Here is a 25,164-nt window from a genome sequence, read left to right as displayed (position 1 = left end):
GCCAAGGTGTGCTAAGCCTTGAGGAGCTGCAACAGCCGGTTCAGTAGAACTCAGAGTATTCTAAGCTTTAGTTATATGTACTAACAGTACTCATGTGATCTTTCAACAAGATATTCTTAGGATACGTGTGGTAAAACAACAGCAAGCTCAAATCCCAACCGCTGCTCACCAATGTGAGAAGTTGGCCCGATATGCAACGTTCGCTATTCTAGCGACCGCTATGTATCGTTCCAACGACCCTTATGGTGTTTGGTTGTAAGTCAACCTATAGACCAGCTATCCTAGTAGCGTGGATACGAGCAGTCTAAGGCTAAAGACTCGAGAGGGCGCGTTAAGCCAGCTGTTTACCACACATGTACCCCTTGAACACCCAGTGAAAGGACACCACACAAGTGTTATGAAAATAAACAGGATATTTATTAGGATTCACAACAGCCCTGGACTCTTTATGAGGACAGGGTACTAAGCACAAACCAAATCTCTTTAGGAAAATACTTCAAGTGCACAATTAAAACAAGTGTCCGAGGACACGGAAAGTTTAAGGTCTCGGGCGGACCCGACAAGGCAAGTCGGAAGCGAGGGACTCGGGACCCTAGAGTAAGGAGGCTATGCAGGCACCGAAATGCCGAGTTACCTAGCCACGAGGGCTGCGGCTGCACAAGTCTTACAGGCGTCGGGGTCTTCGCTGACGAGCCAGGAGCCGGAAGAAAAGGAGTTGCTGGCCGGCGACCAGTGATGAATAGTTCGTAGAGATCCAAGCCTGGATCAGAGAGTGATGATACCTGAAAGCAGAGGGGACCAAGTTCGTACTACTAGCCAGTAGTCAGAGGGTACCAGGAAGGCACCGGTTGGCCGTCACCTCGACCAGGTGAGTGGGCGACGCTAGGCTCTGCAGTCTCACGGACCAGGAGGCGTTGTCGGCGACCACGGTGGAGGTGCGAGCTGTCCCACGAAGGATGATGCTGTCGGCGTCGCTGGGCCCAGGATGGGGCAACAAGCCTTGGCAGATCTCAGGGCCACGTAGTGGGCCTAAGAGGGCGTCTTGAGTGGACCAGGAGGGCCCGGGGTGCTTCTCGCAAAGATGGAAGCAAGGGCCAGTCTGGAGCAACCAGACCAGCAGTGTTGATTGTCGGATGTCGTCGCAGAAGGGCACAAGCCAGCGGCTAGTGACCAGACAACGTGCTGAGCAGCGAGCAGAAGGGCCCCACGCAGATCGTGGAGATGCTGGGAGACTGCACTTCGGTGCTGGAGCGGCTCAGGGTCGGGGCTTCTCGGACCCCAGAGCACTCACCAGAGAATTACTTCGATGGTCGTGCTGGTTAAGAGCGTGCAGGTTCTGATGATGGCCGGTCCCTCGAGGTCTCATCGCACCCACAGATCACAGCTGAGCTGATGACGCGGGTAGAGGTCGGAGGTGCCAGGGAAGCCGGTTCTCGTCGAGCTGGGCCGTCGGATTCCTTGAGGAAGGACTTACAGCAAACCGCAGAGTTCTTAGATGGTGCCCGCTGATGCGGGGTGACTACTCCTTAGTCACAAGGGAGAAATCTTGAGAAGAGTCTTGAGTGTCCTTTCGTAGAAAGTAGTTCTTGATTCAAAGATGATCTGCTTTGGAAGGGTCCCCGCTCCGGCCTTTATTCTAAAGAAAGGGGTGGGTACATGACTAGGTCCTGCCCTAAGGGTGGGACCAGGAAGGGGGGTAGTTACACCCCTCTCCCCTGCCGGACTTTCCCCAGGCCAGGGCTGGCGCCCCTGGAACTGGTTCTGACCGGCAGATGCGTAGTGAGCACCGGGGTGCCACTCCGCAGTCACCTTCTCGCAAAAGCCCTACCTACCCAGAATACACAAACCCTGTCTGGGACGGTGCGAACACCGCCCTTGACAGGAAACCCTTTGTCCAAGCTCTCCTCGCTGGAAGGACTCCCAGCAGCAGGAGGTCAGACTCGTGTCTGTGGTGGCAGCATCCATTTTGTGGAGCTGAGGCTTTAGTTAACTTTAACCGGGGTTCACAGTTACGTACATGTCGTGTCCCTCTAGAAGGGCGGAATGCTAACCTCGTCGCCAGAATTGGTGAGGGGGCAGCATCCCGATTCGTATGACACCTTACTCGACATGCCTTGATAACGCGACACCGAAGTTACCGATGTGGTACGCGTTATCATGGAACAGCCATTGGGTCTTGAGTCCGCAAGCTGCAACCGGGCTCGGCTCGGGCCAGAACCTAGTTCACACGAGCCCACGCACTCTGCCTTCAGGATTGTCAAGGCCTGCCATAGGAGTGACTGATAGGAACTCGGGTGCCCATTGTATGGTTAGATATAGAGCTACTATACCTAAAGCAAAGGGTGATTACACAACTTTGCCCCAGCTGTCATGCAGCCAGTTGTGTCAAATTTAGGAGGCCAGCCAGGGGTGGCATAATACATGCTGCAGCCCCTGGCGGCCCTGGGTACACCTATGCCCTGCGTTACGGGGTCTGATAAGGTGGCCCAGTACCAATTGGTAAATGCACCTAGGGTACATATCGTAATTTAGAAAGAGAACAGCCAGGCTGTGGGTCTGATTGGCAGGCCCACAGCCAGAGAAAGTCGTAAACCAGTGAGACAAAAGCAAAAAATCTGGGTGATCATGGGATTGCAGACCCTACTCTCCTACACCCCTCACCAACACGCAAACTGCCACTGCAGACTGAAGCCATGGTGCAGAGAAAAAATGAATACACAACATGGCACACCTCCTGAATGCCATGCCTGAAGACACTGCATGCAGTATAGATAAGTAACCCCTACACTAGGCCTTACAACCCTAAGACAGGGCACACTATACTACACGTTTGGAAATAATTGCATTAGCCGATATGCCTTTGTAATGTCTAAGTTGATTCTTAGATACCACACGTGGAAAGAGAAGTCATTTTAAGAACATGTGCTAGACACTGGTAATTATGAGTTGCACAGCTACATGATGGTTTCACTAAAACTAGAGATGTTTGGTATCAAATACTACTAATAAACCTACATAGATTCCAATAATGGATTTAATACATGCACCCAGTGGGAACTTGAGAACATACCAACTACTTGTGTACTGGCTGACTGGAGGGGACCAGTCTTCCACCGATGACCGGTTTCTGACCTCTTGAGGTGAAAGCTCATGCTCTCTGAGTGCAGAAACAACACCTAGTCCAGCAGAAGGTTTTCACCTCCTTCAAGCAGGATGGCTACGTAATCATCAAATTAAGGCCGGAGGTTTCAAAGGCCTCATCCGCCTTTGATATATGATCCTGGCTTCCCCCAGACTTGAGAGAGGCCACCCACTGGCCTGAGGCCTATTTAGAACCAGAACAGCTTAAAAAATTAGCTAGACATTAGGCGTGTTCCCTAGCAGGCTAGTACCACCCCTAAGGTGGGCTACCTGATGTGAACATGAAAACGAGAAATCCACAATCTTGATTTTTGGTGGAATTAGGCTCATTGGGTCAGGGTCATGCCACTTCCCTCAGGAAGTGGTCATATAGAGGTGTAGTCACTAACCCGTCCAGCACCATTCTTGACAATCGTGACTGAGTGACTCATCCTGCCACTGAGCAAGTACCAAGAACCCAAATAGACTGCCAGCACTTCACATATTGCCAGCAATCTCCCTTAGAGTAGAGGAGCTACTTCAATGCAGTCCGCAGGCAAGGAAGAAGCAGAGTACGGTTTACCATGTTGCCGCTCCCCAGCAGCCTGACACAGCAGCACCCCCCCCAAGAAGAGGTACTTGTGCTCCCGAAGGTCATATCTATCCCCACACCGAGTGAGAGGACACTAAGAGCGACCTGAGCCTCACAGTACCAGTACCTAGGGTACCAGACCCTTTGCAGCAGCCAAGACTGCTTTGTCTAGTCGGGAGTAACAGCACCAAGACAAAGCAGCCATTGAGGTTACTCAGCACTGCAGAGGCCCACTTTTAGAGAGGCCCAGCTGTTCTGATTCTGCACCCTCCAACCGGCGAGACAGACAACGTCAGCAAGTGCCTTTGACGCAAAGAGCCCAGCCGACCTATCTAGTCTGCACCCGAGCGCTCCAGCCCGGGTACCAACAAACGGGCTGTGCCCATTGCTTCCAGGGCCCTTGTGATCTGAGCCCCCATTGGGAGTTCCCGGACTTGTCTCCAAGTCCCCCTCTGCAGCCTGTTTTTAGGTGGCCCCCCTTCTTTCCACTGGCCTAGCATGCAAAGCTACCAACCCAACTAGAACCTCTCCACCCGGACACCCCAGGGCAGGTAACGAGTATTTGCTAGTGGTACTTTGGACCATGGCCCCTTACAACCCCAAATCCAGAAGGAGACTCCCTAGAAACCAACCACAAATAACTGTATGCTACATGTGTCTTTTTTCCTATATAGGGAAGCATTGCTGTGTAAAGAAGCATTTTAGTGAACAATGTACTCACCTGTAAAAATCGATATTTAAAAAAATACTTACATTTACATATAAAATACAACTTATTTTTTATAAATATGGGCTCAGATTAATTCTCGAGATTTTGCCTCATTTATTGCCTCTGTGAGTACAATAAATGCTTAGCACTACCCCTCTGATAAGCCAAAACAACTTGCCCAAACTACCACAAAAGAGAGTATTTAGTGTTATCATTTTTGCCTCTGCAAACCAATAAGGGCTGCCTGGACTCTTTACACACTTACTCTTTGTTTTGGTCCACTATATAAAGAGACAGCTTCCTACAATTAGTAACCCCTTTCTTTTGGTCACCCGCTTCTGGAGACATTTTTGGACACCCTAATCTTGACCAAAATGTCAGCCTTCTTCCCCACCCCCAACTCCTGGGAAATAATCGAATCTATGTTCACAAGTATTGAAGCAACTTGTCAGAAGTTACACAACAGATGCTCTTTCATAGTTAAATTATAAAGCCCATCATAATCTTGCACCTGTCTTCCTTTAACCAACCACCTAGTGTTTTGACTGAAAAGTCTACAAATCAACCCAGGACTGACTGAGTATACCTGAACTTAATTCTATACTTCACAGTGGTGAGTCAAAGGCACTCAATTAGGGTTCCCTTCATGAGGTCATAGGACTCAGCATCGGTCTCATCAAGTGTCGGGAGACTATTCTTGCACTTGCCTGAGAAAAGCTTCTAGAGAGACCCAATACTTTTGGCTTAGTTTCCTCCTTTAACAAACCTGCTAAAAAGGGTTTACATTATTTGGTGAGATCATCACCTTCTACATATTTTGAGACAGTCCCATTGGGGAATTTAGGGTCACATGTTCCATCCTTTCCTTATTTGACATAGTGTTGTCGCCAGAGATGGGCACTAGGCCCATCTCAGCTCTAGCTTTTTCTATAGCTAAGATTTTAGCCTCAAGGCTACTCTTCTAGCTAGTGTTTGAAGATCAGGGTCTTCATCTTCTACTTCTTCTGAGGTACTCCCAATAAGGGTACTATCTGTAGGGGTATATGAGGAATCATCATCCTCACCGACAGCACCATCCCCTGTAGGTTCAGAGTTTTCTACCATGGCCAGGGCCCTATATTGTTTGGCAAATAATTCCTGGAGATGTGCCCTAGTGGATTTAGGCCCAATGGCAATATCACAAGCTTTACAGAGGTTCTAAAGTTGTCCTAACTTAAGGTGTTTGTGGGGAGCCAGGTTGAGCTCCAGGCTTGTACCCTCGATATCAGACATGTTTTTAAAACAGTTGGGACCTTATTAGATAATTAAAAAAATTTGAACAGACGTTAAGGTTTGTCTAGGATACTTTCTATTCTCTAATGCAATAGGACTGGGGGACTTAACCAAAACCCTAACAGTTAAAAAATAAAAAGGTTAAAAAAAGAACAAAAAAAAAAGGAAAAAAATAGTTTTTTTAAATGTATTTTTAACTAATGTCAATTCTGGATTTACTTCGAGGAGTCACCTATTTACCAAGTGATATCAGCAAATTCAAAGACTTGTATCCCACCTCTGACTCCAGGGTAGGAAGCTGGCATCTATATGATGCATCAAAACAAGGTACACTGTGTAGAGAGTCTAGCCAACCATTATTGGTTTACAGAAGCACAAGTAACAAACACAAACGCTCTCTTTTGTAATAGTGTGGGCGAGCAGTTTAGGTTTATCAGAGGGCAGTTTTAAGCATTTGCTGCACTCGCAGAGGCAATAAATGAGACAAAAAAAATCAGAGACGGATTTTTGAAAACGAACAAATTTTTATACAAATTTCAACACCACGAACTTCGTTATCAAGTGCATACTCTTCAAGATATTGATTTTTTCAGGTAAGAAAAAGGTTCACTTACAAGCGCCTTTACACAGTAAAGCTTTCCAATAGGAAAAAAAGGTGGCAGGAGGCTATGGTCCAAAGAACCCCCAGCAGTTCATCCTTACCTGCCCTGGAGCGTCCGGGTGCAGAGGTACTTCTTGGGTTAGTCGCTTTGTGCGCCACTCCAAAGGAAAGAAGGGGTCCACCCAGAAACAGGCTATAGAGGGGGACTTGGGGACAAGTTCGGGAGTTCCCAAAGGGGGCTCGGTTCGTGAAGGCTCTGGGAGATAGTGAGCACAGTTGGTTCTCTGGAACCCAGGCTGGGGAGCTCGGCAAAGGCGCAACAGGCCTTTGAAGCCTCCTGCCTTAATATGCTTATAACTAGCCATCCTGCTTGAAAGAGGTGACAACACCTCTGGCCAGACTGGGCATTGTTTCAGCCCTCAGAGAGTGTGGGTTCTCACCTGCTGGGCGTCAGAAACCTGTCTGTAGTGGTAGGCTGGTTTACAACAGTCAGCCAGCACCCTAGAGGTTGGCAGGTTTTCAGGGGGCACCTTTATTGTGCCCGCTGATTTCATGTAATAAAATATTTAGTGCTACCATTGGTACGTATTTATTAGGATGAGGTGTTTGATACCAAACACCATAGGTTTTAGTAAAGGCAACATGCAGATGTGGAACTGGTGATGACCGGTGCCCAGTGCATATACTCAAAATGGCTTCCCTTTTCACTTGTACTATCTAGCGACTGGACAGCACAGGGGAATATCTGCTCATGCAGGTATGTCATTACATGCAATATAATGCACCCTGTCTTAGGGCTGTAAGACTCGCTTGCAGGGGTGACATACCAATATTGCATGCAGTGTCTAGGGACAAGGCACACAGGGTGCGTGTCATGCTGTTTTTTTTTGCTTTTGTCTGCACTATTTAACGCAGCCTACAATGGCAGTCTGCACGAGTTTTGTAGTGGGTACCTTAGAGTGGCACAATACATGCTTCAGCCCTTATGTCCCTCTTTAGTGCCCATGCCTGAGATACCAGTAGTCCCATTTACTAGGGACTTACAGGGGTGTTAAAGGTCTTGCCAAATGTGGAACAAATGCACAGTTAACTTGTTGGGAACGAAAACTGGCACAGAGGACCTGGCTAGCAGGAACCCAGTGCACTTCAGTCAAAGCTGCATCTGATACCAAGTAAAAATAGGGTGACCATGTCAAAAAGGGGCACTTTTCTACAGTCACAATGCAAATAAACAATGTCCCAGTAAACTGTTAAACATCTCAGTGGGTAAATGCTTCTATTGGAGAACCTGAGAACAAAATCCACAGTCAACAACCAGATTGAACTTTTCCCCCTCTGGTGGAGGACATACTGAGATACCGAGGATGGTATATACAGAGGGAGGGAGCTGGCATTAGTTACAGCACTGCAAATTAAAGCTTTGTATGACAAACAATTCTTATACTTCAAGCAGACAGGCGGGGTCATATGCATGTACTTTAGAATAATTTAACTGCTGAGAGGAACAGAAGCGAAGAAAAAAAAGGACACCGTCCGAAGAGCAGAAGAAACCCGTCCATACTTGGAAACAGAGGTGAAGACTCAACACTCATGCAAGAGGGTGGCATACTTTGTGAAACATCAGAACAGTACTGTTACTTACTTTGCCATCTTTTATCACCTTCCTGACAGCCTCTAAGATAAGTTTGGAGTGATATTCCAGGCTGGATGAACAGAGACAAAAGCGCAGGTCATGACTGTATGATTAGTAACATATAGAGCGCAAGCCTACCTCGCAAGCAGCAGAATACTGTACACAGCAGTAGAAAGAAAGATATTACATCACAAGAGCGAAGGCAATAATTAGATCTTGAATAGTAACAGTGCATGGAAGAGAGGAGAATCTAGGCGTTGACCCAAGACCAGCACAGTGGAGGGAATCCATGATGCGCCTTGGTTTGTGCACTGCCAGAAAATATGCAACCAAGATTCCACGCTCACCGCTCAAAGCACATTGGTAGATACAGGAAAAGGTCTCATTCCACACAATGTACAATGAGTCAAATACCACACCCACACACTGTCACTGCGGGAGTCCCAATGGGCTCTTTGAGTAGAGTCCACGTGCTGATAATTGACTCAGAGAGGCTGAGCACATCTATTAAGTGCACGTGCGAGTAAACCCAGAGCCAGGCACAGATAACACAGAGGTGTAATAACCAAATACAGAGCGAGTAACCCCAGAACCAGGATTATTAATGCAGAGGTGATATAACCAAATACAGAGTGAGTAAACCCAGAACCAGGCACAGATAATACAGAGGTGTAATAACCAAATACAGAGCGAGTAAACCCAGAGTCAGGCACAGATAATGTTGATGTGTAATAGCCAAAAACAGAGAGAGTAAACCAAGAACCAGGATTATTAATGCAGAGGTGTAGTAACCAAATACAGAGAGAGTAAACCCAGAACCAGGATTATTAATGCAGAGGTGTAATAACCAAATACAGAGAGAGTAAACCCAGAACCAGGATTATTAATGCAGAGGTGATATAACCAAATACAGAGAGAGTAACCCCAGAGCCAGGCACAGATAATACAGAGGTGTAATAACAAAATACAGAGCGGGTAACCCCAGAGTTAGGCACAGATAATGCAGAGATGTAATACCCAAATACAGCGCGAGTAAACCCAGAACCAGGCACAGATAATGCAGAGATGTAATAACCAAACACAGAGAGAGTAAACCCAGAGCCAGGCACAGATAATACAGAGGTGTAATAACCAAATACAGAGAGAGTACATCAAGCACCAGGCATGATTAATGCAGAGGTATAATTACCAAATACAGAGAGAGTAAACCCAGAACCAGGCACAGATAATGCAGAGATGTAATAACCAAATGCAGAGAAAGTAAACCCAGAGCCAGGCACAGATAATGCAGAGGTGTAATAACCAAACACAGAGCGAGTAAACCCAGAGCCAGGTATGATTAGTGCAGAGGTATAATTACCAAATACAGAGAGAGTAAACCCAGAGTCAGGCACAGATAATGCAGATGTGTAATAAACAAGTACAGAGAGAGTAAAGCCAGAGCCAGGCTCAGATAATGCAGAGGTGTCATAACCAAATACAAAGAGAGTAACCCCAGCACCAGGCATGATTAATGCAGAGGTCTAATTACCAAATACAGAGAGAGTAAACCCAGAGCTAGGCACAGATAATACAGAGGTATAATAACAAAATACAAAGCGATTAAACCCAGAATCAGGCATAATTAGTGCAGAGGTGTAATAACCGAATACAGAGCGAGTAAACCCAGAGCCGGCATGGTTAATACAGAGGTGTAAGAACCAACTACAGAAAGAGTAAACCCAAAGTCAGGCACAGATAATGCAGAGGTGTAATAACAAGATATAGAGCGAGAAAATCCAGAGCCAGGCATGGTTAGTGCAGAGGTTTAATAACCAAATACAGAGAGAGTCCACCCAGAGCACAGATAATGCAGATGTGTAATAACCACATACAGAGCGAGTAAACCCAGACCCAGGCTTGCTTAGTGCAGAGGTGTAATAACCAAATACAGAGAGTAAACCCAGAGTCAGGCATGGTTAATGCAGAGGTAGAATAACCACATTCAGAGAAAGTAAACCCAGAGCCAGGCACAGATAATGCAGAGGTGTAATAACCAAATACAGAGCGAGTAAAGCCAGAGACAGGCACAGATAATGCAGAGGTGTAAACAACTAAATACAGAGAGAGTAATCCAGGTCAGACATATAGATGGTTATAAAATTATTTAGAAAAATGCCAAAGAGTCTTGTGGTCAACTACGAGAGCTAATAAAACGTGGTACCACTTTAATCATTATAGCATTAGCAACAGTCAGACCACGCTCACCACCCCACCCCACCCCACCTCACTGAAGCCAGCAGCACTGGATGCTTAAAGCAAGAAAAACAGTTCTCTAGCTAAAGCCGATGAAAATGATTTAAAATATACCACTAACTAGACCTACAAAATATCAAGTAAACCCTAAGCAGAAGAAATTAGACTTATGCATTGTTTAGCGTAAAGCATTTGAGTTCTTCTGGAGGAAATTAAAAACATCAATCGACAAAGGTTGGGCTCTGTGAGGTGCCTCGTAACTTATTACGCCTGTCGAGACTCAAATCCAGTCTCTGAGAAGAAGCCAGTGCAGAGAAGGAGTACTTTAACCAACCAACATAACATGAGTAGCCACTAGTTGAGGATTGTGAGAAGTTGGCCTGATATGTAGTGTTTCCAATTCTGGAACCACTTGGTATCAGTCCAAACAAACCCCAAAGATGTCAGGTTGTAAGTCAACCTTGTAGACAAGCTATCCTAGTGGTAGCATGGACTAAGCAGCCTTAAAGGCTTAACTTAAGAGGTCGTGTTAAGCGAGCTGTTTTACCACATACAATCCTGTAATCAAATGAAAGGACACCACACAAGTATATATTGTAAAAATATATGTATTTATTCCTAAATTACTCCCCAGTACTCTTTATGAGGAAAGGGGCACAAGCGTTAAATCAAAAGCACAGTAAAACATATAAAGTTGCACAATTATGGATGAGGGCGGGTGGCCACTCAAACCATATACTAAAAAAATGGTATAAGTAACACTTATCGAACAATGGTTAGGCCTAGGGCCTAGAGATTCGCTGGGAGCAGTCAGGACTAGCAATGCTGAAGTCGGGAGTAGCCCACAGGAGACGGGTGCAGCACGGAAAGTGCGGCGCGCACCAATGCAATGTCAATGGTGCGTAAAAGTTAGTTAAAGTGAATTAAATGATACTTCCGCTGAACCTAGGAACACAAAACTTTAGACACAGACCCTAGAGGTGTGTACCAGTGTATGGACACCGGCGTTGCAATGTTACCTCACCCACAGGCCGTGGGTGCACAGGGTCGAAGTGGCGTCGGGTTCTGACACGCAGGTTCTTGGTGCTTGAAGCTGTTGCAGCTGCAGGCGAGGTGAAGCAGAAGTGTCCGGTGCGATCCAAGGGTGGATCGAAGTAGAAAAGTACCTGAAAGCAGAGGGGACAGAGTCTGGGTCACTCAGCAGTGACCAGGGTGGAACCAGGACGGAACCAGGCAATGTCGGGCGCAATCAGGCGGTTGTCGATAGGCTTCTCTCCGCTGTCACGTGGGCTCTGGGGCATCTGCGACGTCCAGGAGCAGGTCACGATCTGTCCCACGTAGGCTCTCGCCGTCAGCACCGTCGGCTTCAAGATTGCAGCAAACAGCACTTGGCAAAAGCAATCCACGCGGAACCGGGAGATTGCTTATCACTCGAACCAGGAGGGTCAGAGTGGGGGCTCCTTTTCACAGGAGCTGGTGCAGATCTGGAGCAACCAGAAAAGCGAGTCGTATTTCAAGTTTCGTCGGCACAGGGGCCACAAGCCAGCTGGCAAGTGACCGGGCCAACGCGTCGAGCCCACACAAGCAGAAGGGCCCCACGCAGCACTCGTCGAGTGTGGAGGGGTGAGCTTTGGTGCAAGTGGAGCTCGGGGCTGGGGCTTCTCAAACCCCGGTGTACAGCTTCGAGGGTCACTCGTGGGCCGCACGGTCAGCGTCTCGTGGCCTTTTCAAGATGGCGTGCCCCACGCTTCCGGTCGCCTCCACGGGTCCCAGCTCTGCAGGGACTGTGGATCGGGCAGGTAGAAGGCAGGCAAGCTTGATCTCGTCGATCTCTGTCGCTCGAGTTCCGGCGGGAACTGCAACAAAGCAAGGGTTGAGGGCTGGTTGGTACCTGTTTGCACAGGGTGGTCACTCCTTGACCACAAGGGAGATTCTTCAGTCTTCTCACGTCGTGTAGAAAGTCGAAGGGTCCAGAATTCGTTTCTTATGTTTCTTCAGGATGATCTGAGGTCCGTTGGGACTGCTCCCCCTCTTATTCGAATCTAGGGGGTTGGACATCCTGCTAGGTCCCCTCCTATGGGTGGGACCCAGGAAGGGGGTGGTTACACCCCTCTCCTTTGATCCTGGCCGCGCTGGGACAGGGGCTGGGAGGCCCCAGAACCGGTTTGGCCGGATCCTGCAAGGGGCAGCCTTGTGCTCCCCAGGCAGTGTCTGGTTTCTTTGAAACCTCCCTACTCCAATCCACTATCTCCTGTCTGGGGTGGTTTGACACCGCCCTGTGACAGGAAACTCTTTGTCCAGGCCTCCTCTGCCGGGTTTCGGTCAGCAGCAGGAGGCCAGACCCGTGTCTGTGGCAGGGGCATCCATTTTGTGGATCTGAGGCTCATTTTAAATCAACCGCGTTTCAGTAAAGTAACATGTCTTCTCCCTCTAGAAGGGTGGAATGCTACCCCCGTCGCCAGAACTGGCGAGGGGGTAGTATTCCAATTCGTATGACACCTTACACGACATGTTTTGATAAAGCCAAACCAAAGTTGCTATATAACCGCGAGGATTATAAGGCGCTTAAGAGTATATGGTATGGCATTATCCCGGATCAGCTTAGGGAGTTGTTCCCGACAGCTGCAGACAGGCTCAGCTCATGCCAGAGCACCATCTCACATAAAACCACGCACTCTGCCTCCAGGATTGATGAGGCCTTCCATAGGAGTGGCTTACAGGCTATATATGTGTCCAGATATAGGTTTAGATATAGGTATACTATATCTAAGCAAGGGGTGATTACACCCACTTGCCCCAGCTGAGTGATCAGCCAGTTGTGTCAATTTAAGAACCAGCCAGGGGTGGCAAAAGCTATGCTTCAGCCCCTGGTAGGCCTTGGTGGCACCTATGCCCTGAGCACCTATAGTGCCTGGTACAGGGGCTGACAAGGAGTCCATTTCCAATTGTGGTATGCACCTATAGCACATGTATTATAAATTTAGAGAGAGAACAGCAGGCTGGGGGTCTGATTAGCAGGCCCACAGCCTCAGTAAGTCGAAAACCAGTGAAGCAAAAAGCAAAAATTGGGGTGACCATAGGATAGCAGACCCTACTCTCCTACATAACCCCCCCCCCAAACGCAGGGACATTAAACTTAACCTTGACCAGATAAGTCTTCATGTTCTAAGTGGAAGTACCTGGAGAGACCATCTGCATTACCATGGTCAGTCCCTGGGCGGTGCTCCACTGTAAAGTCCATCCCCTGTAGGGAAATGGACCACCTGAGCAGTTTGGGATTTTCACCCTTCATCTGATTTAGCCACAAGAGGGGCTTATGGTCTGTCTGAATTAGGAAGTGAGTACCAAACAAGTATGGCCTCAACTTCTTCAGGGCCCAAACCACAGCAAAGGCCTCCCTCTCAATAGCTGACCAACGTTTCTCCCTGGGGGTCAGCCTTCTGCTAATAAAAGCAATGGGCTGGTCTTGACCATCTTGATTAAGTTGTGAAAGCACAGCTCCCACCCCCAACTCAGAAGCATCTGTCTGTACAATGAACTGTTTGGAGTAGTCAGGACTCTTCAGGATAGGTGCAGAGCACATGGCCTTCTTCAGGTCATCAAATGCCTTTTGACAGCTAACTGTCCACTGAACCTTTTTGGGCATCTTCTTGGATGTCAAGTCATTCAATGGTGTCACAATGGACCCATAGTTCTTTACAAATTTTCTGTAATACCCAGTCAGGCCCAAGAAGGCTCTGACTTGTGTCTGGGTAGTTGGAGGAGCCCAGTCCTGTATGGTCTGGATCTTGCTCTCCAGTGGTTGAACTTGACCCCCACCTACTAGGTGGCCCAAGTACACAACCTTGCTCTGCCCTATCTGGCACTTAGTAGCCTTGATAGTCAGGCCTGCCTTTTGCAGGGCCTCCAGAACCTTCTTCAGGTGGATCAGGTGATCCTCCCAGGTGGAGCTAAAGACAGCAATATCATCTAGATATGCTGCACAAAAGTCATCCAGCCCAGCAAGGACTTGATTCACCAACCTTTGGAAGGTGGCAGGTGCATTCTTCAAACCAAAGGGCATCACCACAAACTGATAATGCCCACTAGGGGTAGAGAATGCTGTTTTGGCTTTTGACTCTTCAGCTAGTCTGATTTGCCAGTAGCCAGCTGTCAAATCAAATGTGCTCAGAAACTTGGCAGAAGCCAATTTATCAATGAGCTCATCTGCTCTTGGAATGGGATGAGCATCTGTCCTAGTGACAGCATTGAGACCTCTGTAGTCCACACAAAACCTCATTTCTCTCTTCCCATCTTTGGTATGAGGTTTTGGCACAAGGACCACTGGGCTAGCCCATGGGCTCTCTGATGGCTCAATCACTCCAAGCTCCAACATCTTTTGCACCTCAGCCTTTATACAATCCCTGACATGGTCAGGTTGCCTGTAGATCTTATTCTTCACAGGCAGATTGTCACCAGTATCCACCTCATGGGTGCACCAGTTAGTCTGACTGGGTGTGAGTGAAAACAAATGTCTGTGGGCCTGCAACACCTGTCTGCAGTCCACCTGTTGCTGCTCAGTGAGGCTGCCTGCCAAGGCTACTCCATCAACTGAACCATCATCAGGGTTCTGGGAAAGCAGGTCTGGGAGAGGGTCACTCTCTTCCTCCTGTTCCCCATCTGTGGCCATGAGGAGACTCATGTCCTCCCTGTCAACAAATGCTTTCAAACGATTGACATGGAGCACCCTGTGGGGGCTCCTAGGGGTGCCAAAGTCAACCACATAGGTGACTTCTCCCTTTTTCTCAATGATAGGGTAGGGTCCAGTCCATTTGTCCTGGAGAGCTGCTGGCCCCACTGGGTCCAACACCCACACCTTCTGCCCTGGCTGGTACTCAACCAGAACAGCCTTTTGGTCATGCCAGGCTTTCTGTAATTCCTGACTTGCCTCAAGGTTTTTGGATGCTCTCTCCATGTATTCAGCCATCCTGGAGCGGAGACCAAGTACATAGTCCACAATGTCTAGTTTAGGCTTTTTGAGAGGTAACTCCCATCCTTCCTTCACTAAACTCAATGGACCCCTTACAGGGTGGCCAAACAAAAGTTCAAAAGGGCTGTAGCCAACCCCCTTCTGTGGGACCTCTCTGTAAGCAAAGAGCAAGCAGGGTAAAAGGATGTCCCATTTCCGCCTAAGCTTCTCTGGTAAACCTTTTATCATTCCCTTTAGGGTCTTGTTGAACCTTTCCACAAGCCCATTGCACTGTGGATGGTAGGGTGTGGTAAACTTATAGTTTACTCCACACTCTTTCCACATTGCTTTTAAATATCCAGACATAAAGTTGGTACCTCTGTCTGAAAGAACCTCCTTTGGAAAGCCCACTCTTGAGAAAACTGCAATGAGGGCTTTTGCCACCACAGGAGCTGTGGTGGTCCTCAGGGGAATTGCTTCTGGGTACCTGGTGGCATGATCCACTACCACCAGTATAAATCTGTGCCCAGATGCTGTTTGAGGATCCAGGGGACCCACAATGTCTATTCCAACTCTTTCAAAGGGTACCCCCACCACAGGTAGTGGTATCAGGGGGGCCTTTGTTGTGCCACCTGACTTACCACTGGCTTGGCAAGTGACACAGGAGCGACAAAACTCCCTGACATTTTCTGACATGTGAGGCCAGTGAAAGTGTGGAACAAGCCTGTCCCAAGTCTTATTCTGGCCTAAGTGTCCTGCAAGGGGAATATCATGGGCCAAGGTAAGAAGGAAGCCCCTAAACTTCAAAGGTATAACCAACCTCCTGGTTGTGCCAGGCTTGGGGTCTCTAGCCTCTGAATAAAGGAGTCCTTCATCCCAATACACTTTATGGGTACCTTGAGCATTCCCTGCAGCCTCAGCAGCAGCTTGCTGTCTGAGGGGTTCAAGTGAAGGGCAATCTAATTGGGCCTGCCCCAGGTCTGCCCTTGAGGGTCCCCCTGTCCCCAGAAACTCAACCTGATCAGGTTCAAGCTCCTCTGAGACAGTCTCCTCTTGGACTGCAGAATCAGTTTCCTGTGAAACCTGATCCTCAACCTGGGGCAAGTGGGAAGGCACAGCCTTAACCCTCTTGCTCCTTCTCTTGGGTTGTGGTTGGTCTATTGTTTCAAGATCCACCACTGGTTCAGGAAGGCACTTCTTAGCCTGTGACCTTGTCACTGCAAGGACATGAGCTGAAATCCCTAGCATTTCTGCATGAGTCCTGTACTCCACTTCTGACCAAACTGAGCTTTCAAGATCATTGCCTAACAGACAGTCTACTGGGAGGTCTGCACTCACAACAACTTTCTTTAGGCCATCTACCCCTCCCCAGGAGAAGTTCACAACAGCCACACTATGGGAAGTAGTGGAGTTGCTTGCATTGGTCACTAGGTAACTTTCACCTAGTACAATCTGTCCAGGGTCCACAAAGTCAGGTGTCACCATTGTGACACTGGCACAAGTGTCCCTGTAGGCCTGAGCCAGTTTCTCATTGATTAAGGGAGTCTGCCTATATTTGCCCAGGTTACTGGGGCTTACTGCAGTGGGCAAAGATAAGTCCACATCATATAGGAGAACTGCCTGTGTGGGGATTCTGACTAGGCCAGATTCCACCTCAGTACCCAGGGTCAACCCTACTAAACCCTTTGGCTGTGTACCACCACTGCTGACTGTACTAGGGGGTGCAGTTGCTTTAGGAGCTGCAGTGGTGGGGACTGGATTTTTCTTAGTGCATTCACTGCCCCAGTGTGAAACTGATTTGCAGGTATTACACCAAGGTTTCTTTGGGCCATCATTCTTCTTTTTCTTGTTTCCATTTTGGGAACCCCCCTCCTTATTGCTAGTTTGGGGGCCTGAAGACTTCTGGTCCTTTTCTTTATCTTTCTGATTCCCACCCTTCTGGTCTGTTTTCTTCTGGTCACCTTGGTTCTGGTTTTTCTGCTTAATCCTTGTTCTGACCCATTTGTCTGCCTTCTTTCCCAATTCTTGGGGAGAGGTCAAATCAGAGTCAACAAGGTATTGATGCAACAGCTGGTTCTGACAGTTATTAAGGATCTGTTCTCTCATCATAAGATTGTACAATCCTGTATAGTCTGAAACTTTACTTCCCTGCAGCCAACCCTCCAGAGCCTTAGTGGCACAATCTACAAAATCAGTCCAGTCCTGAGTCTGTGCTTTTTGGGTGTCTCTGAACAACAACCTGTATTGCTCAGTGGTTAGGCCAAACCCTTCAATAAGAGCACTCTTCAGAACAGAGTAGTTTTTGGCATCCTCAGGTCTAACAGTGAGGAGCCTGTCCCTCCCTTTCTCAGAAAAGGAGTACCATAAAATTGCTGCCCACTGATCCTCAGGGACCTGCTGTACCATGCAGGCCCTCTCAAGAGCAGTCATCCATTTGTGGATATCATCCCCTTCCTTGTAGGGGGGCACAATTTTTGTCAGGTTTCTATTGTCATAGGCCCTGTCTTTTTCTTTAGGAACTTTGCTGCCACCAGTGGCATCTAAGCCACACAATTTTCTTTCTCTTGCTAAAGCAAGTTTAGCTTGAGCCAAGGCTACCTCTTCCCTTTCTATTTGGAGTTGGACAGCCCTCATCCTGGCCCTATGCTCTTTTCTCTGGGAGGAAGTCATCCCTCTTTGAGATTCTCTTGAGGCACTAGAAAGATGAGAATCCCCTGATAGAGATCTCACCCTCCTATTACCTGGGAGAATGTGGTTATGAGATCTGGAGTGGTGCTGGCCCTCTCCATTCCCATGTAGGTCCAAGTTGGCCTGGTTAAGCCTGGCAACCTGTACCTGGTTTCCCTCCTGATCCTGATCTTCAGGCTCTTCTAAACCAGAGCCTTCCTCTGGGTCTTCCTCCTCCTCCTCTATTTCTTCTGGAAGATCCTCATTCTCAGGGGAGTTTATCCCTTCACCTGTTTCTAAGGGAGCCTGACTCACCTTATCTAGGTCATCCTTTTCTAGGAGAGCTATTAGGGAAGGAATGGTAGGGCCTCTGCCCTTTTTTAGCCCCCTGGCTGTGCACAAGGCACTCAGGTCTTTGTGGCTAAGGTTGTCATATCTGGATGTTGTCCCTATAGGATCAACTATTACAGGAGCAGAGCCTGAAGCTCTTTCTGTATCAGACATGACTGCTAGTGAGGTGTAAGTGGTGCACTTACCTACACTAAGTGGTTTCCTACTGTACCTTGCTAGTGAGTTGTAGTCAGGGTGTGCTAATCCCTTTAATCTACAACTTCTAAGTTCAGTAGAACTTAATATGCTAAGCTTTTGATTTATATGTACCTAGAGGTACTTGATGTGATCTTTCAATTTGATAAAGATTGCAATGGTAAAACAAACAGCAAGCTCAAATCCGCACCGCTGCACACCAATGTGAGAAGTTGGCCTGATATGTAGTGTTTCCAATTCTGGAACCACTTGGTATCAGTCCAAACAAACCCCAAAGATGTCAGGTTGTAAGTCAACCTTGTAGACAAGCTATCCTAGTGGTAGCATGGACTAAGCAGCCTTAAAGGCTTAACTTAAGAGGTCGTGTTAAGCGAGCTGTTTTACCACATACAATCCTGTAATCAAATGAAAGGACACCACACAAGTATATATTGTAAAAATATATGTATTTATTCCTAAATTACTCCCCAGTACTCTTTATGAGGAAAGGGGCACAAGCGTTAAATCAAAAGCACAGTAAAACATATAAAGTTGCACAATTATGGATGAGGGCGGGTGGCCACTCAAACCATATACTAAAAAAATGGTATAAGTAACACTTATCGAACAATGGTTAGGCCTAGGGCCTAGAGATTCGCTGGGAGCAGTCAGGACTAGCAATGCTGAAGTCGGGAGTAGCCCACAGGAGACGGGTGCAGCACGGAAAGTGCGGCGCGCACCAATGCAATGTCAATGGTGCGTAAAAGTTAGTTAAAGTGAATTAAATGATACTTCCGCTGAACCTAGGAACACAAAACTTTAGACACAGACCCTAGAGGTGTGTACCAGTGTATGGACACCGGCGTTGCAATGTTACCTCACCCACAGGCCGTGGGTGCACAGGGTCGAAGTGGCGTCGGGTTCTGACACGCAGGTTCTTGGTGCTTGAAGCTGTTGCAGCTGCAGGCGAGGTGAAGCAGAAGTGTCCGGTGCGATCCAAGGGTGGATCGAAGTAGAAAAGTACCTGAAAGCAGAGGGGACAGAGTCTGGGTCACTCAGCAGTGACCAGGGTGGAACCAGGACGGAACCAGGCAATGTCGGGCGCAATCAGGCGGTTGTCGATAGGCTTCTCTCCGCTGTCACGTGGGCTCTGGGGCATCTGCGACGTCCAGGAGCAGGTCACGATCTGTCCCACGTAGGCTCTCGCCGTCAGCACCGTCGGCTTCAAGATTGCAGCAAACAGCACTTGGCAAAAGCAATCCACGCGGAACCGGGAGATTGCTTATCACTCGAACCAGGAGGGTCAGAGTGGGGGCTCCTTTTCACAGGAGCTGGTGCAGATCTGGAGCAACCAGAAAAGCGAGTCGTATTTCAAGTTTCGTCGGCACAGGGGCCACAAGCCAGCTGGCAAGTGACCGGGCCAACGCGTCGAGCCCACACAAGCAGAAGGGCCCCACGCAGCACTCGTCGAGTGTGGAGGGGTGAGCTTTGGTGCAAGTGGAGCTCGGGGCTGGGGCTTCTCAAACCCCGGTGTACAGCTTCGAGGGTCACTCGTGGGCCGCACGGTCAGCGTCTCGTGGCCTTTTCAAGATGGCGTGCCCCACGCTTCCGGTCGCCTCCACGGGTCCCAGCTCTGCAGGGACTGTGGATCGGGCAGGTAGAAGGCAGGCAAGCTTGATCTCGTCGATCTCTGTCGCTCGAGTTCCGGCGGGAACTGCAACAAAGCAAGGGTCGAGGGCTGGTTGGTACCTGTTTGCACAGGGTGGTCACTCCTTGACCACAAGGGAGATTCTTCAGTCTTCTCACGTCGTGTAGAAAGTCGAAGGGTCCAGAATTCGTTTCTTATGTTTCTTCAGGATGATCTGAGGTCCGTTGGGACTGCTCCCCCTCTTATTCGAATCTAGGGGGTTGGACATCCTGCTAGGTCCCCTCCTATGGGTGGGACCCAGGAAGGGGGTGGTTACACCCCTCTCCTTTGATCCTGGCCGCGCTGGGACAGGGGCTGGGAGGCCCCAGAACCGGTTTGGCCGGATCCTGCAAGGGGCAGCCTTGTGCTCCCCAGGCAGTGTCTGGTTTCTTTGAAACCTCCCTACTCCAATCCACTATCTCCTGTCTGGGGTGGTTTGACACCGCCCTGTGACAGGAAACTCTTTGTCCAGGCCTCCTCTGCCGGGTTTCGGTCAGCAGCAGGAGGCCAGACCCGTGTCTGTGGCAGGGGCATCCATTTTGTGGATCTGAGGCTCATTTTAAATCAACCGCGTTTCAGTAAAGTAACATGTCTTCTCCCTCTAGAAGGGTGGAATGCTACCCCCGTCGCCAGAACTGGCGAGGGGGTAGTATTCCAATTCGTATGACACCTTACACGACATGTTTTGATAAAGCCAAACCAAAGTTGCTATATAACCGCGAGGATTATAAGGCGCTTAAGAGTATATGGTATGGCATTATCCCGGATCAGCTTAGGGAGTTGTTCCCGACAGCTGCAGACAGGCTCAGCTCATGCCAGAGCACCATCTCACATAAAACCACGCACTCTGCCTCCAGGATTGATGAGGCCTTCCATAGGAGTGGCTTACAGGCTATATATGTGTCCAGATATAGGTTTAGATATAGGTATACTATATCTAAGCAAGGGGTGATTACACCCACTTGCCCAAGCTGAGTGATCAGCCATTTGTGTCAATTTAAGAACCAGCCAGGGGTGGCAAAAGCTATGCTTCAGCCCCTGGTAGGCCTTGGTGGCACCTATGCCCTGAGCACCTATAGTGCCTGGTACAGGGGCTGACAAGGAGTCCATTTCCAATTGTGGTATGCACCTATAGCACATGTATTATAAATTTAGAGAGAGAACAGCAGGCTGGGGGTCTGATTAGCAGGCCCACAGCCTCAGTAAGTCGAAAACCAGTGAAGCAAAAAGCAAAAATTGGGGTGACCATAGGATAGCAGACCCTACTCTCCTACAAGGATGCAGACACTATCCGGAGTAGTCAAAAGTAGCAGTCTTTACAAACATAGATATAGTGCAGCTACAGATGAACAACTTACTTAAGATGGCGTAGCATGTTGCTGGCGGTCAGTAACATGGCAGTGGGGTTGGCAATGTTCCTACCCACAGCATGGGCAAAGGGGTGTCGAGCGCCCTACAGGGAAAGAAAACAACTTAGGGTTAGGTAAATCTTGCCAGTTAGCACTGTAAACAGACTTTGAACACATACATTTAATAAAACTATAATATGCTTGAAAACCCTATCCCTAACACCACCGACTAAAATCAGGATCTACCAGTCCTTCGTAAAGAACTGAAAATGCACTGCTGCAAACTGTACCTCAATGACTAATACTTCCATCTTTTCTGCCCTTACCACTTTTTCAGTTTATCGACTGAATGCAGCTGAAACCCAGGCCCTCAGCCGCCCGCCAGACCACTAATGTAAAAGATGCACTCTCTTTCATTGATGCTCCAAGTGGTGAATCAAACCCTATTTCAGGGGTGGTATCAAGCCCAGCTGCCTTCTGTAAGTCCATGTAAAAGATGTCATCTGTATAATGAAAGGGGAGAAAGCCATCCCCCTCCCCATCATCATCATTTCCCTTTTTAGGGTGCAATTTGTTCTGAGTCAGAGCATCTGCTTCGGAATAAGGCTTTATGACAACCGGCTGCACATTTGTAATCTCTCAGTGAGACATCTGGGCTGTAGTCAATTCGGTGTCAGACATCGGAATCAGCACCGGATCATCTTCCGGCACCAGTGGCACTGGTATCAGAGTTAATGAGGAAGGGACCGGTGCGGATCTTGGAGATGGAATGGATGCCTTCACCAGAGTCTGTACGGTGTGCAGAGCAGGTCCCTAGGGGGTCAGATGGTGCCAAGGACAGATCAGCCAACGCTAACTCGTCTGGAGGCCCCTGTGCTTCTGTGGGGCCCTAAGGCGTGCCACAGGCAGTAGCAAATGCATCAAAAATCTGCAGCATGGCCCTCTTGTAGACATCAATGACCAACTGACTAGATTGGCTCTTTCTCTTCACCTGAATGGGCCACAAGGGGTCAGGAGCCAGTCACAGGGACCACTTAGGTCAGGGAGACAGTTACCTGTTGGGTCCAGGAGTCTTTGGGTCCTCAGTGAGCTTTTCTCCTTTACCGCAGTCTAGCAAAGAAATGGTCCTGATGCTGGGGATACAGAATACTGAGGATGCTGTACATGCTGAAGAGAAGTGGTGAGTGTTCCTGCGGCGACCCTTGTATCCACTGGGATTAGAGGTCATCTTCGTCCTCATGACTCGATCTCCCATGATGCAGCAGTGGAGTTCAGTGCAGGTCCAGTCACAACTGGTCCCCTGGTTACAGCAGTCGCTTATTGGTAAGCAAATAATTTCTTTCTGGAGACTAGGGTCCACTTCAAGTATGGGCCCACGGATTTAGGAACACCACAGGAAGGCCAGGACTTGGTCATCCAGCAGGCACTGGGCAGCTGGGATCCTGACGAGTGCAGGTTTCCTTGGTTTTTGGAGGTCCTGAAGCTAAACAGGCATCTATCCAACAAGCCCTTGGAGACACTTCTGCAGTCATGGCACAATTGGAGCTCTGTTCCAGGAGTGGGCACAGCAGGCATTCTCGGCGGGTCACTCGAGTGCAGCAGGTGCAGTCAAGTCCTTGGGGCAGCCTCTCTTTGCTGGGTCCAGGAAGCAGCAGGGCAGTCCTTCTTCTGTTTTCTTGCCCGTCCAGAAGTGATCTGAGGACCGGGTGTACGTGGTGCCTCTTTTATGCCATCTTCACATAGTGGTGGGTCACTAGTTCTCAAAAGACAACCCATCCCACTTTACATCCCTTCCTGGGGGTTTGACCACTAAACAATCCCAGGATACCCTTCTCAAACCAAATCCAAGATAGCACTAGCCTTCTTCCCCTGTGCGGGGCCCTGGACATACCCTGGGGTGTACCCAGCATAATGTGACCCTTCTCCTGGAAAACCGGTTCTGCAATGGGTGGAAAATCCTGTGCTGGAGATGCCAGCCTATTTGCCTACATAAATGAGCGGGCCTATCGAGATGTGATTCGCATTTGCTTCCATGATGCCATAGCCCACCTGGAGCTGGTTATCTGTCCCCTCCGCCTGGCAGTCATCCTGCTGGAAGATTTCACACCTCCTCCCTCTAACAATTCTTTTTGTTCCCTGTTCTTGGGAGCAGTTCACACTTGCTAGCTTGGGTAGCATATGGTCTCAGGAGACTACTGCTGCAGATAGACAGGAAGGTTTGGGCAACAAAGTGGTGACTTTATAAACTTACTTCTCTATTATAAGTTATCTTAATTCTGGCAACAGCAATAAGTCGAGTTTATTGTAACAAATAATTTGATACCTTGGTGGTATCAAATGGAGTAACACTTAGCACGACGGTTAATGAAACTCCATGGTAACCAATGGGAGGACTACAGGTTTTGCTATAGTGAAATCAGCAATTTCATCATTTCCCAGTCAGGGCATGTTAAACACTAAAGAAACACACCCTTGTTTTCAATACTAAGCACCCTGCCTGGTGGGCTGCCAAGGCATTCCCCAGGGGTGGCTTACTATTATTAAAAAGGAAGATTTTGTACTGGTAAAAGGGTTTAGTTTGCCATGTTGGGTTGGCAGTTTTAATGCTGCCTGACTAGGTTGCAAAGGCAGGCCTAGAGTCATGTTATTCACCTTTGTCACTGTAGTGGTGGAACAATTATGTGCTGTAGTCGCTTGCTTTAGGGGTGAAAGCCTTGAACTGGGGCCTGGACAGCATGGCCAGTGCACTACAGAGCTGAAAAAAACAGCTGCAACCGTCCAAAAAGTTAGGGGGTGATCATACAAGATGTCTTTTCCTAAATAGGGGATAAGGAACAATCCTAGAAAATAGGTTTCCACAGAAAGGAAAGTAAGAGCATGAAATGGTGCCCAGCAGAGTCTGCGAAACAGGATAAACTAATTTGAGAATAAAGCTGGAGAACGAGTACGTGAGTGGATAAGATCACTTGTATAAACCACACACTCTGATTCATAATGTTGTAAGATCTGTATACTTGAAGGAGAATGGGATGGATGCACGGTGGTTCTGCTATAAAGTTCAATGTATGTATGCAATGATGTATCAAGTGCTTAAGCTATCTCTTGGAAGACTCACTTGTTCAGTCTCACATGCATTTTACATCCCAGCCCCACTGAGGCTGCCTTACCGTTTCGAAGACCGCATACTCCGCACTGTAGCTCTCACCAGGAACGACACCAGCACCTCCGACTAATCCAGCAGCCAAGTTGTCAATAATGTTGCCATAAAGGTTGGGCATGACTAAAACATCAAATTGGTAGGGATTCTGTACCAACTGGACCAAGAAAGAACATGAGAGGTATTAACACTCACAACTTGAACGCATCATCACAGTCAAAAACCTCCAAAAACGTAAGCACGTAAATATCTAGATATTGAATTAATCATGAATAAGGCTTAAGTGTTTTACTGTATTATGGGCAGAATAGGGGAGCGAGAACTATGATTCTGCAGAGCCGTTGCTCCGGGGCGTGTCTCCCCCCCCTCTGCCCCAAACACCTGCGATAATGATGGTCTAATTTAATGTCCCTGCAGTTAGTAACCTCCTCCTCAGCGTACCTTGTTCACCATTACACTACATTGCAGCCACTAATAGTCACGTGATTGTTTCTTCCATATGTTTATCGTTGTGGGTTACTTTTCGCAATGTTTTCATATGCAATACGGTCTTTGATACTGAAGATGCATATATACAGGAAAATAGTGATACAGTGCACTCTTTATGTATAATGTAAATTGTGCTAATCTTACAGTGGACAAATAGTATTTTCTAGAGTCAAAATGTTA

General features: G+C 48.2%; 1 protein-coding gene across 2 annotated transcripts in view; it reads right to left on the bottom strand.

The window, feature by feature from the left end:
• IDH3B (isocitrate dehydrogenase (NAD(+)) 3 non-catalytic subunit beta) overlaps window positions 1-25,164 on the bottom strand; it is a 163,148-nt gene that overhangs the window by 67,281 nt on the left and 70,703 nt on the right. For both annotated transcript variants that reach the window (XM_086964317.1, XM_086964316.1), the window contains exons 9-11: window positions 24,506-24,652; window positions 21,348-21,442; window positions 7,937-7,997 (exon numbers count right to left, since the gene is read on the bottom strand). In XM_086964317.1, the coding sequence (XP_086820443.1) occupies window positions 7,937-7,997; window positions 21,348-21,442; window positions 24,506-24,652 (303 nt within the window). The remainder of the gene's footprint in view (window positions 1-7,936; window positions 7,998-21,347; window positions 21,443-24,505; window positions 24,653-25,164) is intronic.

This window comes from Lissotriton vulgaris, chromosome 3_2, assembly GCF_964263255.1.
Source record: "Lissotriton vulgaris chromosome 3_2, aLisVul1.2, whole genome shotgun sequence".
Lineage (NCBI taxonomy): Eukaryota > Metazoa > Chordata > Amphibia > Caudata > Salamandridae > Lissotriton > Lissotriton vulgaris.
The sequence above is the reverse complement of the archived record's forward strand: the minus strand, read 5'-3'. Positions and strand labels throughout refer to the sequence as shown.